Source organism: Marmota flaviventris, chromosome 9 (genome assembly GCF_047511675.1).
Source record: "Marmota flaviventris isolate mMarFla1 chromosome 9, mMarFla1.hap1, whole genome shotgun sequence".
NCBI lineage: Eukaryota > Metazoa > Chordata > Mammalia > Rodentia > Sciuridae > Marmota > Marmota flaviventris.
Window position 1 is genome coordinate 6,295,672 of NC_092506.1, and position 19,829 is coordinate 6,315,500.

The 19,829-nt window shown below is 55.4% G+C and overlaps 2 protein-coding genes across 2 annotated transcripts; one reads left to right on the forward strand and one right to left on the reverse strand.

Moving 5' to 3' along the window:
• The first annotated feature begins 1,659 nt into the window (after positions 1-1,659).
• Ctsf (cathepsin F) lies at positions 1,660-6,570 on the forward strand. The gene is made up of 14 exons (XM_027944429.2): positions 1,660-1,972; positions 2,175-2,273; positions 2,579-2,663; positions 2,756-2,817; positions 2,929-3,004; positions 3,587-3,700; positions 3,808-3,953; positions 4,042-4,138; positions 4,218-4,298; positions 5,065-5,184; positions 5,264-5,328; positions 5,425-5,515; positions 5,898-5,956; positions 6,036-6,570. Exons 1-14 carry the CDS (start codon positions 1,760-1,762, stop codon positions 6,108-6,110), a joined length of 1,383 nt encoding a protein of 460 aa, XP_027800230.1. The 5' UTR covers positions 1,660-1,759; the 3' UTR covers positions 6,111-6,570.
• A 138-nt stretch (positions 6,571-6,708) lies between these two features.
• Positions 6,709-19,050, reverse strand: Actn3 (actinin alpha 3). Its single transcript, XM_027944445.2, has 21 exons — positions 18,824-19,050; positions 15,302-15,416; positions 15,017-15,136; positions 14,585-14,671; positions 14,413-14,500; positions 13,867-13,945; positions 13,704-13,785; positions 12,955-13,040; positions 12,529-12,621; positions 11,751-11,981; positions 11,479-11,626; positions 10,260-10,410; positions 9,797-9,905; positions 9,572-9,712; positions 9,171-9,353; positions 8,643-8,777; positions 8,369-8,548; positions 7,858-8,004; positions 7,705-7,770; positions 7,068-7,226; positions 6,709-6,987 (listed from the first exon to the last, which is right to left on the reverse strand). Exons 1-21 carry the CDS (start codon positions 18,965-18,967, stop codon positions 6,829-6,831), a joined length of 2,703 nt encoding a protein of 900 aa, XP_027800246.1. The 5' UTR covers positions 18,968-19,050; the 3' UTR covers positions 6,709-6,828.
• Positions 19,051-19,829: the final 779 nt, after the last annotated feature.

The following is a 19,829-nucleotide window of genomic DNA, read 5'->3' on the forward strand; positions in this document are numbered from 1 at the left end:
GGAGATGAAGTGTGTGCAAGTGTGGGTAAGTAGTCTTTATAACAGTTAACTATCCATTGATGGATGAAGGAAATAAAGAAAATGTGGAATATTATTCAGCCTTAAAAAGGAAGAAATTCTGTCATTTGTAGCAACCTGGATGGAATTGGAAAACATTATATGCTAAGTGAAATAAGCCGCTGGGAATAGAAGCTACCTTTAGGACCTGGGAATGTCTCCTGTAAGAGACAAGGGGAGCCCCCAAAAGCTTATCCCAGAGGAGGGCACAAGCAGGCAGGAAATGAACATCTGCTGGGCTCCCTTAGATCCTCCCCTCTGAGACCTCAGCTGACAGCCAGGAGCACTAATTTCTGAGTAGCTGGAATGTCCGGTTGTTTCTCTAACCCTCTCTCGCTGTACAAAGTCAGGTTCGGATGAGATCTTCAATAACAGCTCTCCCACACCCTTTTATGATTTCCCCAAAACTCTCTCTTCCCTGTTTCCCCTCGTCCAACTGGGAACATCTAGCAGGAAAATGACCTTTTCTCTTTTGTCTGTCCCCTAGACTGTGAGCTCTGGGAACAGAGCACTAGACCTAATGCATCTGTGTATGCCTGTCCTGTGAAAACTGCTGATCCTAAGATGAAATTGCTCATGTCAGGCCCAGGCAAATTCAGGAGAGCCAGGAAAGCGTGAAAGAGGCGGGGGAAGGGAGAGCTCCCACTTCGCCTATAGAAAGAACTGCCCTTAGGATTTAAAAAAAAAAAAAAAAAAATCAGAATCCTTTGCTTTGCACGCCCCACACGTATGCATGGATTCCTGCAACAAAGCTTAGCATCTTTAACTGCAACAATTCAGACCAGATGCTCCCAGAGATGGCTTCCCCACCAATGAGCTGACTCCAAAATTTCTGCCTCCAGAATCCAAGACCAATGGATTCTGTATCCATCCAGTCTACGTGAATATCTCCATTTTAATAATGAAAGCCTCCCTTACCTTTAGTTCTTGTGGTGTGTGTGTGGGGGGGGGGGGGGGCTCCTGTGGCTTGCCATAGCACGCATCTCTGATTATTGCTCATTTCTGGGGAAACACCACACACACACACACACACACACACATACACACACAGATGTTTTCCCCTTTATTGTTTCTTATCTGCTTTTACGCTCCCCTTGGTAGCTCCCCCCCACCCCCGCACTGCAGTTGAAGCTTATAGAAATGGTCCTACCCTACACATTGCTTTGGTGGTGGCAGAAAGCTCAGAGGACTGCGACAGCCCGACTCACTGCCACAACCCAGGATATAACCGGCCATTTCGAGGATGTGAAGAGAGGCCTCAAAGTGGTGAATAAGCCGCGATCCTAGGCTGTGAAGCCAACTCCCGAGCTCAAGTTCAGCTCTATCAGACGTCTGAGTGACCTTTCTTTTCTGTAAGCCTCTCTGTCCTCACCTGTGAACCGGGCACAGCACCTACTTCCCCGGACTGCCATGAAGATAAAGGGCTGGGGCGCACAGTGCCTAACATATTATAAGGGGCAATAAACGTCGCTTCTATCCTCAGGCCAGCGTCCTCGCCCTGTCCACCCCCACCATCCCCCCTCGCCCACGTGCCTCTCGTAAATAAGCGAGCGCGCAGGCGCCCGGGACCGGCGCCCATTGGCCCCCAGCCCGGGGGAGCGGTGGGGAGAGGCGCCGGCGGCTCAGTCCTTGGGTCTGGCAGGGTCGGTTGGTCTGCTCCTCCGTCGGTCCGTGCGTCCGGGCCGCCGGCTTCGCCCTCGCCATGGCGCCCTGGCTGCGGCTGCTGTGGCTGCTGTGGCTGCTCCCGGGCGTGGCTCCTGCCCCCGCCGAGCCGCGGGCCGCGGGCGCGCAGGCGTGGGAGCCGCCGGCCCCGGAGCTGCTGGCGCCCGCCCGCTTCGCGCTCAGGATGTACAACCGCGGCCGGGCTGCGGGGTCGCGGGCGGTGCTGGCGGCAGTCCGCGGGCGCGTCCGCCGGGTGAGGACGCGCGGGCGGCGGGGCGCCGGGCCTGGTCCGAGGGATGGGGGAACTTTGGCCTAGACGTGGGGCGGGGGCCTGGACGGTGGAGAATCGAACCTCGGGAGACTGGGAACGGGCAGGGTGGCACGGGTGGGGCTGTGGGCCGAAAGGAGGGACCAAGAAGGCTGGTTGTGCCCGCCTCATCCGCTCCTCCATCCAGGAGGGCGGGGGTACCCTGTACACCCTGGAGGCCACCCTGGAGGAGCCGCCCTGCAACGACCCCACAGTGTGCCAGCTCCCTGTGTCCAAGAAAACCCTGGTGAGTGATGGGGCTCCTACAGTTGCCGACACGAGGCTCAGTCAAGCAAGAGTTGGGAGCGATGGGTCAGGTCAAGAGGCAAGGATCTGAGGCAGCAGCTCCCCTGCCCTGAGTCACTGCCCAAGCTCCCAGGACTGGAAATCAAGATGCTTGGAAAGGGTGGTATTGGGGTGGCTGTGCCTCACCCTGCACGCACTGCAGGGGTGATTGCCTTGGGGGTGGTCCTCATCTGAGGAGCCAGCTTCTCTTGTCTGGAACCTTGTGCCCATCCCAGTCCCCAGACTGTCTTCTCCCTCTCCCTTCAGCTCTGCAGTTTTGCAATCCTGAATGAGTTGGGAAGACACATGCTGCTGCGGCGGGACTGTGGCCCCGTGGATACCAAGGTTACAGGTGCTGAGATAGCCCAGGGAGGCTGGGATAGCCCACATCAGACTTCACTGAGGGTTCAGTCTTAATTTCCTCTATATTCCAACCTTATCCAGATGATATAAATGAGACTTTCAACCCAGTCTTTCCACTGTTCAGCAAGGATCTCCCACCCCAGGTGAGGAGGCCATATCTGAGGCCAGCTGCGCCTTATGCCCCTTCTCCCTTTACCTGGAGTAGGGTTCTTCGGTTGGGCTGAAGTCCTTGTAAAGACACTGTGCCTTTCCAGGAGTTTTCCATGAAGATGACTTCACTTTTCAAGAATTTTGTTGCCACCTATAACCGGACTTATGAAACCAAGGAGGGTGAGGACCTAGCCTCCAAATCCCTGATCATATTGGTTGTTCCTGTCCCTGTCAGATCAGGGCCTTCCCCGCACTTTGTGCCATGATGTTGGGGAGGGGGACACAAGAAGCTATACATCTCTTGGATTAGACCGGAGTTCTAATCCAAGACTGGGCTGTCACCCCAAGTAACTGTATCATTTTCCGATCTTATTTTCCTGGTCAGAAACCAGGGGCCTCCCTCTCTCTGAAAAGGATAGAATGGAGTGGACACCAGATTTTCTCTACTGGGTGCACCATAGCCTTGCCCATAACCTCCCCTGGGTGATGCTCTTGAGACCCTGTTTCAGTTACTGCCTCACACCTGGGAAGTCAGCACTCCAGTTTGGCCTGAAAGTTGATCTCACCTTTCATTCCACTGCTGATAGGTGTGGCTCCACCTCTTCCACCTGCCCCAGGGTTCTGTCCTTCTCCAAAAGAGCTTCAGGCCTGATTCAGATTACACCTTCTCCCTGGGAAATCCCTATGCCTTAGCTCCATCACTCTTCCTTGTATGATCTGCCTGGGTTCTGAGCTCCTCCTCGCCTCCTCTTTGATCCTCAGAAGCCAAGTGGCGAATGTCTATCTTTGTCAGAAACATGGTGCGAGCACAGAAGATCCAGGCCCTAGACCGGGGCACAGCTCAATATGGGGTCACCAAGTTCAGTGACCTCACAGGTAGGGGTGGTAGCCAGAGCCTTCATGGAGCGTGGAAGAGGGCCTGCCCCAAGGCGCCTAGTCAGAGCTGATTTCAAATATTTTTTCCCTCCATGCGCTGCCCACAGAGGAGGAGTTCAACACCATCTATCTGAATCCCCTTTTAAAAGAGGAGTCTATCAAGAAGATGCAATTAACCAAGACCGTGAGTGACCCCGCCCCACCCGAATGGGACTGGAGGAAGAAGGGAGCCGTCACCAAAGTCAAAGACCAGGTTGGAGCCCTAGAAATGAGGGTGAGACATGTACTCGGCATGGAGGCTGGGGAAGGGATCTGGCCCTGACATTGCCCATCTCTTACAGGGCATGTGTGGCTCCTGCTGGGCCTTCTCAGTCACAGGCAATGTGGAGGGCCAGTGGTTCCTGAACCAGGGAACCCTGCTCTCCCTCTCAGAGCAGGGTGAGCATCCCGTTCCACCTCCCTGTCCCCAGCCCAGCCCCTCCAGAGGGCTCTTCCGGACCAGCCTTCTGTCTCCTAGAGCTCTTGGACTGTGACAAGGTGGACAAAGCATGCATGGGTGGCTTGCCCTCCAACGCCTACGAGGCCATAAAGAATTTGGGTATGCATTAATGGAGTCAGGAGGGGCAGGAAGTGCTACTTTTCCCTCAAAAAGAAGTCAGTTTATGGGGTGGGGGGAGACATGAGTGTGGGAGTCACGTAAAACTTGGTTCAGGTCTTAATGCCAACCCTGATTGGCAGAAGACCTTGGGCAATCAGTTGTCAGAGCCTCAGCCACCTCATGGAAAATGAGCCAGGCCTACCTGGTAGGAGTCCCCTAAATGTCAAGTGGGGAAATGTATGTGAAGGTGTGTCGTGGTGAGCAGGGGGTCTTGGTGGTTTTGCCACTTAGAGGTCTGGGTTTCTAAAAGGCTGCTAAACCAAGTGCAAGACACCTACCTCACACCTGAGAGGTGTGGACCTAAGCGGCAGTTCAGTTCAGTAGAACTGGGCTGCAGTCACAGAAAGATAAAGGACTGGACACAGACTAGTCTGGGAGTCTGGCAGGGGCATACACCAGATTAGAGGGGACTCTCAGAGCAGGACAAGATAATTAGATGAGGAGTCCCAGGAGGGCCAGGACGAGCCCTCAGCAGGAGGAAGAACTAGGAGTTGAGTTCGTCTCTGCCACCTTTCTTGCTGGTTACTGCTGCTCTGTCCTCCCTGCCTCCCAGTAGTGTCACTCCTAGCATGAGGAGAGTTCTCAGAGGGAAGGGGGGGCGCCTGTAGCCCAGGGTGGGTGAAGAACGTGGGATCTGGTGTGTATGGGGCTCGATGCACTTCTGGTTGGGAGCATAAGTGGAGTCCACTCTCCCTGCCACCCCCAGGAGGGTTGGAGACAGAGGATGACTACAGCTACCGGGGCCACATGCAGACCTGCAGGTTCTCGGAAGAGAAGGCCAGGGTCTACATCAATGACTCAGTGGAGCTGAGCCAAAATGAGCAAAGTGAGTGAGGGGAGGGGGGTGGCGCAGGCTTGCTGAGCAGGGTCCTTGTGCTCATTGACGCTGTCCTTCCCCCTCCCAGAGCTAGCGGCCTGGCTGGCCAAGAGGGGCCCTATCTCTGTAGCCATCAATGCCTTTGGCATGCAGGTAAGGCCCTGCCCCACAGCCCTTGCTCCATCTCTTGCCCACCTCTCCCTCCTTCTCCTCAGAGTTGGCCTCTTACTCCTTATTCTCCCTCCCCAGTTCTACCGCCATGGAATCGCCCACCCACTCCGGCCCCTCTGCAGCCCTTGGCTCATTGACCACGCTGTGCTGCTTGTGGGCTATGGCAACCGTGAGTTTCGCTGACTGACTATCCATCCGTCCCAGGCCACAGATGGGTTGGATGTCAGCATCCCAGGCCTCTGAGGGGGAAATCAGGGGAAAGCCTAGGAACACTGTCACCCACAGAGCCTCAGGGGATCATCCATGCCCTCTGTGGATGGGAAAGCTGGGGAGGGTGACATTATGCTGGAGGCGGGTGGCAAGTGCTCTTCTTGTGCCTCAGAGCTGCAGCAGGTCTCTATGAGAGTGGTAGGCTGGTGTTTCTTGCTTTTTGCTCTTTTCCTAGCACCGCACACACAGTAGGCCCACTGCATGTATTTGAAGGTAATAAAGTGCTTGAGGCATGGATGAGGATTGAGTCCTTGACCCCTGTGCTCTGTACTGCTCTCTAGGCTCTCAGGTTCCTTTCTGGGCCATCAAGAACAGCTGGGGCACTGACTGGGGTGAGGAGGTGAGTCTTGCCCGTGTGGCCCTTGCTCTTTAGCCCCTGTTCTGCTGGGCACACCCTCACCAAGCATCCTCTCCCCCAGGGTTACTATTACTTGCATCGAGGGTCTGGGGCCTGTGGTGTGAACACCATGGCCAGCTCGGCGGTGGTGAACTGAGGAGTCCATGGTGCAGGACCTGGTGCTGACCAGAGTGGCCCTTCCCAGCCTGACCCGCACATGCAGGCTCCTCCCCAGCAGGCACAGTTGTCTGAGGGGTGGGCACTGGGTACCTCAGGGTGAGCAAGGGGCACCGAGCCCCCACTTTATCCCCCTCCCACCCTGAACTTCCCCAGTTGCATCTTTGTTGGATTGTGGTAGCTGGGAGGATACTGGAGTGAAGGATGCTTTCATGGCAGCCACAGCTGGAGCAAGGGGCTCGGGTAAGGAACAGAATGAAAATATTCTCATCTTAAATCCAGCTCTGTCCTCAGCAGGTTCTGGCTTCCTGTCCTGGTTTTCCTCTGTCTGATGCTGTACATATTCTGGTCTCCCTGGATTTGGGGATACTGTCCCCTTCCACATCCAGGAAACTTGTAACCCATCCCTTCTCTAACAGCAATAAAGAGATGTCCTGGTCCCCAGTGTTGTGGATGCTTGGTCCCTGGGGCAAGGAGGAATGGGGGGACCCCTGGCAGGTCGAGGAGGGATAGCTAGTTCTGCCTGGGATCCAGAAGACAGTTTCAGGAACCAAAAAGAGATGGAGAGAAGCCCACGGGATCTTTATTCAGAAGTACTTGGCTGGCTGATCTCTGAGGGCCTGACTCTGGCGGATGGATGGGATGAGCCACAGGGAACACCCTCTTTCTTTTCTTTCTGAAGAACTGCAGGGCTAAGGTCAGAGGTCGCTTTCCCCATACAGCGCACTGGAAAAGGCCACGTAGTCCAGGGCTCCGGCTGGAGCACCAGTTCCCTTGTAGGGCACCATCCGGCGGATGCAGTACTCAGCCTGCTCAGCTGGGAGCTCCCGCCTCAGCTCCTCGGGGGTGATGTAGTTCTGGAGAAGAAGCAGCATTGAGGGCCCCTGGGTCCTGTGCCCTGCCCCAGCCCGCCAGCCCTTTACCACTCGGGGCTCACCTTGTCTCCTGCCAGGATCTTGAAGGAGGCTACGACTTGTTCAGCTGTGTCTGTTTCAGCCGTCTCTCGGGTCATGAAGTCAATGAAGGCCTGGAAGGTCACAACCCCAGCTGCGTTGGGGTCCACCATGGTCATGATGCGCGCAAACTCCACTTCACCCTGCAGAAAGACAGGCAGGCTCCAGGCCCATGGTGCCAAAGCCAGGAGGGCTCCCAGAGTCTCCTTTTGGGGACTGTCCAGCCATGGCTTGCACAACCCCTTTGCAGGACTCCAGCAGAACTGGGGTCCTCCTGATCACCTAGGTTTCCCCCAGCTCCTTTCCTCCAAAAGACCTTGATCAGAAGTCCTCTGTTCCATTCTGAAACCTGCTTCCTGCCCTTGTTGCTCATTGATCCTGACTTTTTTTCTGGGGCCATAACCCTCTGTAATGCTGTTTCTCAAAGGTAAAAACAGTGCAAGCTTAGACCTTGGGGTCACGGCAGAACCAGGTCCAAGTTAATTTACCTTTCTGAGTCTTTGATAGCCTCAGCCTCATGTAGGTGTGGTGAGGCATAGAGGAGATGAAAGGGGCACACAGTAGGTGGTTCATATGGGGGGGTCAATTATGGCACTCCTGGGAAGAGGCTGGGGCACTCACCAGGTCATACCCCATGGAGATGAGGCAGGCTCGGAAGTCATCAGGCTCCATCATCCCGTTCCTCTTCTGTAGGGGATGAGTGGATGTTAGCCTCGGTTCCCAAGTTCCATCAGTCCCCAGATGTCTTACCCTATGGGCTGGGCCCCTGCTGACCCGGTCAAAGTGGTTGAAGGATGCCCGGAACTCATTAAGCTGCTCCTGGCTCAGGCCCTTGGCGTCTCGGGTCAGTACCTGGTTCTCTACCTCATTGATGGTGCGGGCGATGGAGGTGAGCAGCTGCTCCCAGCCCACACGGATGTGCTGGAGAAAGGGAGATGGGCCAATCAGTGGGCAGCCAGTGTTTGGCCACTGCTCTAGTTCCACACAGGTCCCACTGTGTGACCCTGGGCAAGTCCTCCCCCTCACTGAGCCAGTGTTCCCATCTGGGACAGTGAGTGACCACTAGCAACTCTCCTATCTTCAAGTGTGATGATTTATTATGTGTTAAGTATTGATTGGCTAGCCATAACAAATCCTGGCCTGGCAGTAGGATGCTTTGTGATTCTAAACAGGTCACTTCCCATCGTTGAGTCTCAGTATCCCTGTGGGTACATGGGGGGCCTTCTTGATCACTTAGGCTTCCCCAGCTAATCTGCCTGTCTCTCCCCAGAGGGTAGGGCCCCACCTCCATGCTGTAGACAGTGTGCTTGTTGTCAAAGACCAGGCTCTCTTGCAGCAGCTGGTGGTCACCCTCCAGACGGTCGATGTTGCTCTTGTAGTTGATGATGTTTTGCTCTTGCTGCCGCAGTCCTGCCATCTGTTCCTCCAGAGAGCCAGCCAGCCCTGCTGCCAGCCGACCCACCTCCTGCAGGGGTACTCAGGTGGGATGAAGGATTCCAATGCCCTGTGGCCCAGCCCTGGCCTATGCCCCAGGTTGGCCCCACTCTCCAAGCCCTTACCTCCACCTTTGCCTGGATCCAAGGTCCTACGGCATTGGCCTGGGCGGCAAACTGTCGCCGGAGCCTCTCATTCATCTGCTGCCGTGCCAGCTCCTCCTGCAGTGTCTGGTCACGGCTGGGCACCAACTTTCGGACCTGGGAAGGAGGGTGGTTGTGCCAAGACCAGCTCTGGGGGCCAGAAGTGGCTTTGAAGGGCTCAAACCTCAGCCCCTGTTGCTGTGAGCTGAATTAGACTATGTGGGCAATCTCTCAACCTGTGTGGACTTTGGTTTCCTCATCTCTAAAATAGGGCTTTTATGAAAGATGTCGTACAATTGCATTCTGCACATCAGTTCTGATGGGAATTGCTGTTGCTGTTGTCTTTTTACGGATGAGGCCACAATAGGCAAGATGCCTTTTCAGAGAATCTGTGGCAGATCCCCAGATCTGGAGGTGGGCTTTATTCCCCATATCTTGGGACAGGTGAGGTCACAGGGTGGTTAGAATATACAGGTGGGGTGGGCAGGGTAGGGCATGTGGGGTACTGACCGTGTCCCACTTGTTGTTGATGTCCTGGGGGCCGAGGGTGATGTAAGGGTTGGTAGACTTGGGCCGCAGCCCGTATGTTTGGCAGATCTTCTGGATCTCGCCCTGGATGCCCAGGATGGCACCTCGCTCTCGGTCAGCCTCAGGCAGTGTTGCCTTGAATTGCTCGTGAGCTGTCAGCAGGCTCTTAGGGTGATGAGAAGGATCAATCAGCATCTCCCGTTTACCGCAGGCACCAGAAAGAGCAGCAGTGTGCTCCAGGCCAGCCAACAGTCCAGCGGCTGGTCCAGGAACCCAGGCATCCTAGTCCAGTACTCTAAAACTGGGGTTTTCCTCCCATTCCCACTCCTCAGGAGGCAGCTTTGGGGCCAGCTTTCCTGTCATCGCACCGGTGCCCCACCCACCTGGGTTTCCTCCACAGAGTGCACCAGCCACACATCCTGCAGGTCCTCCACTGCCCCATCCAGCCAGTTGTTGAAGGGAGCTGCCCTCCTTGCAAACTCCAGCTGCAGCTGGTCGATGGTTTCCAGGAGCTTCTCCATCCGCTAGGGGTTCAGAGGACAGCTGTCAGCACCTGGCTAGCAGGGGTGGCCTCTGCCTGGCTCCAGCTCCCTGGCCCCAGCCCCCACCTCTAGCGCATCCCTCCTCTTCTGGGTCAGCGTGCCCAAGTTGTCCCACTGGTCACAGATGGCCTGACAGCGGCTGTTCACTGAGGCCGCCTCATGGTAGTCCAGCTCACTGGAGTGAGAAAGGGGATGAGTGTGGGGCCAGACCCTGGCCTTGATTTTCCACTGACTGCCCTCCTGGGGCTGGCCCCTGTGCCCTGGTGAAGGCTTAGGGAGCCAGGACAGGTGAGGGATAAAGCGGGGCGTTCCCAGAGGGAGTTCAGTTCGTGTTCCTGCGGGCAGGTAGAGCGCTGGTGTGGATGTGGGGGCAGCAGAGCGGCGCAGGACGGGTTCCGGGAGGGGCGGAGCTAGTGGCGACACGGGAAGGACAACACTGGTACCACAGCTATTTAAACAAACCCCGGAGAACCGAGGGTCTCCTGCAGGGCAGAGGAGTGGGGCGGGGCCAGCAGCGGGTCACGCCTACTTGAGTTCCTGGGCCAGCGCAGCGATGTGCTCCACGCGGTCCTGGTGCGCCGCCAGGTCGCTCTCAAAGGCCTCATGGCGCCGAAGCAACGCACGCACCTCCTGCAGCGAAGCTGACTCGTAGTCGCGCTGGTTCAACATGTCCTCCTTCCCTGCTCCGAGAGAGGCCAGGCTCCGGTCACCCAGAGGCGGCCGCGGGAGGAACAGGGGCTTTCGGCTGGTTTGTGAGGGCAGGTGATGACACCTGCTGGGCTACCCTGGGGGTTTGCTCTGAAACCCCACAGCGATAAAGTGAAGCCCCTGATCTGTGGCATGGCCGTAATGACCCAGCACTGTCCAGGCTAATTCCTGGCACAGTTTTGAAACTATTTGGTCTCCAACTAGCGCTCAAGAACTCTGTGAGCCCCTTAAGCCTCTGACCTGATTTCTTTGCTCACCACTGTTTCCCCAGGGCCTGGCACAGTGCCTGGCACTTGGTAGGCTCTTAATGAGTATTTGTTGAAAAGTGTTTTGTGAGTGATAATTATAATTTTGCAATTAAAAATCAATGTAAGCATAATAGTGGTAGGACGCTTTATTGAGTGCCTGTGTGTTTTGCAGAGAATGTGATAAATGACTTCCCAGGTCACACAGCTAGCCGTAATTTTAAGAAATTCTTACACCAAATGATTGTTATTCATTATGTCCAAAATCCCTTTTGAGTGTTTATTCATTATTGCTAGGCAGGATCCATTCATTTGTAGGATTAAAATCTCTTGACAGAATACTAAATGAATGATTTTTAAAATTAATTTTTAAAATTTATTTCTATATGGTGCTAAGGATTGAACCCAGTGCCTCACATGTGCTAGGCAAGCACTCTACCCCAGCCCCTGAATGAATGATTTTATCCAGAGTGATATATTTGAGGCATGCAATATTTTGAATATGACAAGTGATATTAGAGTTCAGGACTAACTCTTCTTCAAACACCTGCTACATATACAAATACAATGGTAAGTAACAATCAGAGACCTACAGAGGGCCTAAGCCTAGAAAGGGGGAAAGGTCCTGAATTTATAGATTATGTGGTCCAAAAAGGGGCTAAGGTTGCGCTGTGGCAAGTCAAGGTGGGACCAGAAATTGGGTCTCTGGCTTTCCTGCAGGGCTTGGACCCTAGTCCTGTGCATTTTGCTAGGACTCCACTCCAGGAGAGGCTCAGCCCCATGAGGGGTACCTACCCCGGGTCCAGGCTTCATGCAGAGAAGCCTTCTGCTGGAACTTCTCCGCCAGATGCTGAAGGCGCTGTAGGCGCCGGATCTCAGACAGCAGCCAGTCCTCATAGCCCTTTTCCACTTGCTCCAGCCCTCGCCATGCATTGGCAATGTCCTGAGGGGCAGGCAGAAGTGCCCTCCATTGAGGTTCACCCATTGTACAGATAGGGATACAGAGCCCACTGTCACCCAGGGCATGTGAACAGGGCTGGGACCACCTCCACTCCTGCCTGGCTCACCGAGACCAGCTTGCCCTCGGAGGGCATGAAGGCGGGCCGGTGGCTCAGCCGCAACTTGGTCTGCAGCGTGTTGAAGTTGATCTCCAGCTGGCACTTCTCCTGAACTCGGGGTGGTTTGTGCAGGCGCCGGTAGTCCCGAAAGTCCTCCAACTTACGCTGCATGGCACTCATGCTGGGCTCGCCCACACGGTTCTCCAGCCATGGGACAGTGCGGCGGATCCACTCCAACAGCTGCCAGGGCCAGGCAGGGGCAAAGCTGAGAGCTCTGAGCAGAACTGCCCCCAGATCACTCACCCCTCTCCACCCACTCAGAGACTGGCCAGAGGGCCAGACCTCCTGGGGGCAACTTTCACAACTCTGGGTCAGTCTGTCCCTCCTGATCAGGAAAGGAGCAGAGTGGTTAATTTCTTATGTCTTTATGTTTTGAAGTACTGGGGATTGAACCCTAGTATGTCAGACAAGTGCTCTATCACTGAGTTACACTGCCAGCTCCAGGATGCTTAACTTCTGAGTCTAGGGGCCAGGATCGTGTTGGCACAGAACTAAGGGCCATGTAGCTGCTAAATTCAAGAGAATAGATCCATGAATAAGGAGTGAATCAGTGACTAACCAGGAGCCTGGGTAGTCAGAAGGGCAGGTGATGGGTCGCAAAGAGCAGGGAGAGGCCAGGACTATTCTGAGAAGAGGGAAGGTCTGCAGGCCCATGCTGGGGTTAGTGAGGGTTGAGCAGAGCCAAGGTGGGCAGAGCACAGTGGGAGGGGCTCTGGGCCAGCCTCACCTCGCTGGCCAGCTTCTCATACTCTTCCATCAGCTTCTCATTTTCCTGGTTCACGGCCAGCACCTTGCAGATCCTGTTGGCAGCTGTCTCTGCCTGTGGTAGGGGTAGGCAGTAGGGCTGGCATAAGACAAACTGCCTTGGATGCCCCAACCCAGCCTCCCTCTGTAAGACTCTTAAAAACCTGGGCCAGGCAAATAGGGGAAAGGAGGAGGGGTGCACATCTCTTAGGTGGAGAGGGTGCTTCCAGGTCAGAGGCCTTTGCTCCTGAGCTCCCTAAAGACCAAGTGGGTACAGCTGGGACAGTGGCACTCCCACCTACACCATCTGGCACTGCCAAATGTTGGGCTGCTGCCCAGGTTGGGCCTTTGGGTCTGCAAGCCCAGCCTGGGCAGCAGTGCCCCTGGGGCAGCAGCGATGCCCACTCACCTGCTCAGCCCCTGCGAAGGCATGGTAGAAGCAGGAAACATAGGTCATGATGGCCTTCTCATCCGGCTTTGGAGTGTTCACGATGTCTGGGGAGGGCAATAGGGTGTATGTTGACCAAAGCCACCAGTGGAGGATGGGGATTGAACCCTAGTATGTCAGACAAGTGCCAGGCATAGAACCCCTCAGATGTGAGGGGCAGTGACATCTAGTCACTAGCATCCAGCTCCCCCAAGGCCAGCATTTTCTTCCTCCCCAAAGCCTGGGTGAGTGAACAGACACTGTGGCCCTCCTAAGGGACCAGTCCACACTGCCTGGTACCCCTAACCACCTTATAACTCTGTCTGCCAGTCTTTCTCTCAGTCCATGGCCAGAACCAGTTCTCCATCAGTGCCGACACAGCCAGGGCACGACACACAGCAGGTGCTCAGGAAATGTCTGCTGCTTCACTGACTAAACGGCTTGCTTAGGCACAGGGCACAAAGGCAGGATGTGCCCCAGAGGAGCTGCCAGTGTTGGAGGACCTGGATTATCTCAGATAATCCAGGGGACTGAGATATGAGGGTGGAGCCATTCCATAGGGGAAAGGCAGGAGAGGGCAGGGGACAAGATGGAAGGGGATGGTGGCAGGAGCACTGTGACCAGAGAGTTGGTGGTTGGGCAGAGGAGGGACAAACAGGGGCAGGACAGAAGTTGGACTGTGCCTGCTCATGAGTAAGTGGAGGCTTTGCCTGGGCGTGGCGTGCTCTTACCTTCCGCATCCAGCATCTTTGGGATGTCCAGGTATTTCTCCGCCACTTCAAAGGCAGTGTTCAGGTTGCCAATAGGGTCATCCTAGGTGGGTGTGAAGGGAAGAGCTGAAAGGTCAGCTGAGGGCAGAGATCAAGGGCCAGGGCTGGGGCAGCAGAAGCCCACCTTGCGCAGTTTGGCATAGTCAATGAGGTCGGGCCGGTGTCGGTGGATGAGAGCACAGAGGGCCAGGCCATCCTTCCAGCTGAACAGAGAAGTGGGTGTCAGGCCTGGCTCAAGTCGAGGCCCAGGAGTGCCCCACAAGACAGCCTCAAGTATAGCATGGAGTAAAGCACACACTCCTTAGCTTGGGTGTAAGGTCCCTCACTAGCAGACTCAGACCGTCTCCTCCTAGCTCCTCCAAGTTCCCTCACAAGCCCTTTGATTAGAACACACCAATTTCTGGATGTGTTTGGCTCCAGCTTCCCTCTGGCTGGAATGCCCTTCTGGGGATTCTTAAAGGCTCAGGAATCCTCTGTAATCCTCCTGAATTCAGTTCTACTCAATTCAACATTTAGCAGTCCTTCTATGTTTAGACGGTAACGCTATGCTCCAGGAACTTGGCTGTGACCCCTCATTCCCTGGGGCTTGAGGCGGAGTCGGGGAACAGCTCTGTGCCCTCACTGATCAGGGTGGACATCCCCCTGCCCCAGCGCTGACCCGCTGACACACCTGGTGTGGAAGTTCTGCACGTTGACATTGCGGTACGGGGCTGTCTTCCGCTGGCACCACAGGAGCAAGCCTTCCTTGGCCGAGGTTTCTGGATGGCAAAGTGGTAGGTGAGAGCACTAGTTGGAAAAGGTCTGGGCCAGTCCTTTCCCCGGCCTCCTCCCCCACCACTCACCTTCCACTGAGATGTCCTGGATGGCGAAGCGGAGGATGATGGTCCAGATCATGCCCAGGGTCATCTTCAGGTTCCCGTCGACGATCTCTGCACAGAGGAAGTGAGGGCACAGTTCTGGCTGGTACTCAAAGCCTGTTTGTCCACGCCTCAGAGCACCGTTCCCTCATTCTTGCTCTGCACCCCAGAACGGGCACCTAGTGGGTGAGCCCTTAGCAGGCACTTCACAAACACTTATTCCTGTTTTAAAATGATTAGCTGAACACCTACTGGGCACCAGGTGCTGTGCCAGTACTTTGGGTACATCTGCTCCTCAGTCTCTCTTCTGAGGCAGGGATGAGTATGCCCATTGTTAAAATGAGGAAACTGAGGCTCACAGAGGTGACCTGTTGATGTCCCAGGGAGCCCCCAAGCCCTGCCCTGGCCCCTCCTCACCCTCAGCACCGATAGACACCAGCTTAACTCCCTTGCTGGCAATGAAGTCCAGGGCCTTGTTGACATTGGCGATTTTGTGGAAGCGCATCTTGCCTTTGTCTGGCCTGGGGAGCCTCTCTCCTGAGTGTAAGAGCACAGGTCAAGGGTCAAAGTCATGAGAAGCAGCAGTAAACACTGTCCCCAAGTTCCCCTCACTCCAACTCCCCTCCAGCACTCCATTGCGTCATTCTGCAGCTCCCCAGACTGCCCTGTGTCTGAGGCCCCTGCACATATCTTCACCCTCACCTGAAATGACCTCCAGGAGCAGCATGAGCTTGAGGCCATTTCGGAAGTCCTCCTCGATGTTCTCGATCTGGGTGCCCGCTTTGCGCAGATGTGAGTTGCACCAGGCAGTGAAGGTCTGGGGGAGAAGACAGTGCTCGGACCCTAGGACTGGGTATAGGGACCTGAGACACACTCCTGGCTCCTTAGGCTAGATCTCAAAGCCCTGAGCCTTGGATTCAAGTCCTGGCTTGGCCACTGACTTGCTGTGCATCCTGGACTAGTCCCCCCTGCCACTGCCCTCTCTGAGCTTTAGTTGTTCTGGAAGGGAAGAAGTGGAGTCAGACTTGGGGTCCACTCCAGCCTTGCCCAGTCTTAAGCACTAGAAGAGAGCTCAGAAATATTTAACAATCCAAAGTAGGAGTACCTCCAAAGTTCAGGGGCCAGCCCAGGAAGATACGGTCTCTCTCATGTCAGAAGTTCCAGATGGAAGCATACCAGGACCCCAAGGGTTGTGGACTGGCCTCCAGGGAGACTCTGAGTGTGCAAGCGCTATGCGGGTTGTAGAGGATCCACTGAGCACTCAGGCCCAGCCTGACCTGGCTTCCAGAGCCACCTCCTTCCTGACACCAGTATCAACCTCCATCTGATATGGAGTGGTACACAGCTGTGTGTGTGTTGGGGTGGAGGTGACCTGGCGCCTAGTGCAATAAATATTTATATTTTGCAATCTATCAAACCTTTGGCCCCTGAATGCTGCTATCATTGTCCACAATTGGGCTCCAATCCCGGCTGAGCTACTCACTCTCCATAATCCGGGGTCAGCCCTTGTCCTCTCTGGGGTTTAGTCTCTGCGTATTAATGGGTCAGACTCATGATGTCTCAGACTCATGGGTCCTTCCCCCAATATGGCAGGATTCTGGAATTCAGAGCATTTCCACACCACAAAGCAGACATCCCTGAAAGATGGCCCTGGAAATTTTTTCCCTCATCTAGTTTTCAGAGATCTTGGGAGCTGGACCTGGAAGACGCTCTCACTGCTACAAATTGATACATTTACAAATGTGGTGCTGTCATTGCTAAGGGAGTGTGAACATAGGCAGTACTACTCCACGGTGGCCTAAGCACTAAAAGGGTACTTGTTCTTTTTGCAGGTCCTTCTAACCCTGGAGTCTGGATAGGGCAGAGGGACGAGCAGATCTGGATGACATCAAACATGACTCTTAATGACAATCACGTAGGTCTGAGGAGTGCTGGGATAGACACACTGAGGAATCTCTGGGAGGGACTGTCCAAATCAGGTGAGGGCCTCTTGGGAAAGGCTCACATTTGATCTCAGCTGAGATGGAAGAGCAGGAGCTCCCTAGGCAGGGAAGGGCAGGCAAGGGCACTCCAGGCAGGGGCTACCACCCAGGCAAGTGTGCCATGAGAAACAGTTGCTATTTGTGGGACTGCAACTTTCTGGGCACTACTGGAATGAAGCTGGGGGTGTTGGGGTATCAGTGGTGAGAGGCAGGCCGGAGGGATGGCAAGGGCCAGGTCATGCGTGATCTTGGGTGCTAAGCTGGAGAGTTTGAACTTGATCCTGAGACACACAGGGAGCCAGCAAAGCTTCAGGCAGGAGGGAGGTAGACAGAACTGTGTTTCAGAAAGCTTGTTTTGTTTGCAGAGTAGATACAATGACTTGGCAGAGTAGAGGGAGAAGAGGATCAAGGGCATCAGATGCAGGGTGTCAGTGAGGAGGACGAGATAGGATCAGGTGGGTGAGATAGAGGCAGGGGCTTTGTTTTGTCTCTTGTAGAATCCTGGCATCTAAAACATACAGTAGGATTTCCTAAAAAAATATTTATCAAACATAAATGTTTAGGGTGAGGCTGAAAGAAGAGAAATCAGGAGGGAGGAAGCAGGAGTGCTCCGAGACTGTGGGAAGCCCCTGGATGGAGGAGTCACCTGTGGGAAAAGGAGCATTCAGGAGCAGGGATGGGGCAGGGCTAAAGCTGACCGCAAGGTGTTTATTACAATCTCGTAATAAATAATATTGGACACGAAAGAAAAGGTCAAAATGTCCTGTTCCAGGGGCTGCTGACTGATTTAGACAGCATCCACCCTGTGCAGCTGTTGGATGGTGAGATGGGTGGCTGTAAGTTGGGATGAAAGGATGTTCCTGATATTTTAAGTGACAAAGGCAAGATACAAACTGGCATGTGTCATATGAGGGGTATGTGGACCTGGATCTGGGAGAGGCCTGGGTGGTTAGAGGGGGGATAGTTGTTTCAGAGAAGTTGGCAGCTGGAGCCAGGGGCAGGGATGACATCACCAGGAGACTGCCAACCCAGGGACCACAGCCATGCTTAGAGACAGGTGCAGGGGGGGCCTGGAGGGAAAGTGTCACCCGGGGCATCCCAGCCTAGTCAGCTAAGTCTCTTGACCCCTGGGGTCAACTCCTGTCTTCTAACACAGTGGAAATGCTCTGATTCTAAATTCTGGGATTCTCAGACCCTGTGGAATTTCACAATTCCACAGAGCAGCCCAGTGCCTTGCCCTTTCCTGGAGTCCTGTGCTATTGTCACTCACTCAGCAGGCCATCCCTGGCCACCACTTCTCAAATTTTTCTCATTCCAGCTGGGATCATTTTCTCTTTAGGGAACCCAGGTGTCCTGCCCCCTCCAGTAGGGAAAGTCTGGAGTGAAAATAGTTCAGGGAGGGAGGGGACCCAAGTGCCCTCCCTACAAGGCTGAGTCTGGGCAGCACCTGCCATGTGCCCCTGTTAAGCTCCCCCAAGGCGCTGCCTCAGCACAAAGTGCCCATCTGGCTGGAGAGTCAGGTTACTGCACAAGGGGACCTGTAAGGGGACCCAGGGCTCCCCTCCTCCCGACCTGGTGGCCTTTTCAGCAGACTCAGGGCCCCGTGGTGGAAGGGGTATCTTGTGAAGGGGTGGGGGAGGGGCAAGGGACAAAGATCCTCAGACTGGGGTGCCTGTTTTCTGACAGTGTATGATTTGGGGCCTACCCTAGTTCTTTTCTGGGCCTAACTTTCTTCAACTGTCACGAGATAGAATGACTATGGACCCCGCCGTGGGTAGGATACAGAGGAGAGGGTAGGGTGGGGTCTGAGAAGCCTTGCTCCCCAGTCCCTAGTGTGCCTAGCTTGTTCCACTCGGGGTGGAACCTGGGAATATTTAGAGTGTGGGGTGAGCTGGGAAGAATGATTATCCTTTGTGAACCCCCACCCTCAACTTGGATGCCCTGCGCTTTGCTCAAACGGATCTTTGCCCCAGAAATGAGGCAGTGGGCCCAGGGAAATGAGCCCTGGGGTGGGGGGTGCGGGTAGCCCAGGAACACTCCCTGACATCCTAAGCCCCTCATGAGGGCTCCCAGGCTTCTCTTCCAGCTCTGCGGACAGCAGAGGGCTGCGGGGCAGAGCCTGGGCTGGGGAGTGGCAGTCTGGGTTAAAGTCAGGCTCTGCCCCGACCTGTGAGATGCACAGGACAAGCCGCCTAGCCTTCCAGGCCTCAGTTTTGCGGTTAGGAAATGGGTGAGCACTCACTTTCCGCTGCTGCTTCTCCCAGGCCGGGTCCAGCAGCAGGTCGCGGTCCCAGTCCTCCTCCTGTTCCATGTACTCGCCGCCCCCGCCGCCCGCGAAGGGCCCCTCCCCGGCCCCCAGACCCTCGGGCTGCATAACCATCATCATCTTGCTTGGGCTCCTGGCTCCACTCCGCGTGTTCCCGGACACCCGGGCCCCGTTAAGTAGGTCCCGGCCCAGCCCCGGATCGGATTCGCACTAAATATGGGGGAGGAGGGTGGGGCCGGATAGGGGCGAGGACGCTTGGGTCCGGACGAGACCAGAGGTTGCTCTGGAGCCAGGGACTGCGGAGTAGAGGGGTGCAGAGGTAGATCTCGTGGCAGAAATCTGGGATTCGCGTTCCAGTTCCATGGCTTGGGCGCTGCGTGACTTAGGGAAAGCCGTCGGTTCTGTTTCCTCATCCGCAGAACGGAGATGACCATACTAACAGTGGCTGCAGATCACCCCAAAGGCTGCCCTCCAGGTTTCGTCCTGACCATCTTCCTGCACTACGAGGGTAGAAAACAGAGCCCTATCCCCATTTCACAGTCAGAAACACGGAGGCGACGAGCTGTTTTGAATGTTTTCTGGGGTGATGAAGGGAAACACCAAGCATGGGAAGGGGCTCGGAGCCAGCTGGATGGACCTAGGCAGGGCTATTAATATCGGGGCGGCCGTGGGAGGTGGGGGAGAATGTGCTGAGCCGGGAAACCCCGACGCCTCGGCGGCTGCAAGCCAACCCTCCCCGCACACCAGCCACTCACCAAAGGCGGGGCTTCTGATGGAGGGGCGGAGTCTCCGCGGGCGGGCGGGCGGGGCGACGACTCCGCGGTGTCACCTGGACTCTAGCGCCAACCAGATTCCGAGCATTGGCCCAACCAATCAGCTCTCCGCATTTGCGGACGGTCCCTTTGAGTCCCGCGCTCACGGCACTCCTTCCGATTTCTATTGGCCGTAGCAGACGTCCGTCTGCTTCTATCTCCGCCCCAAC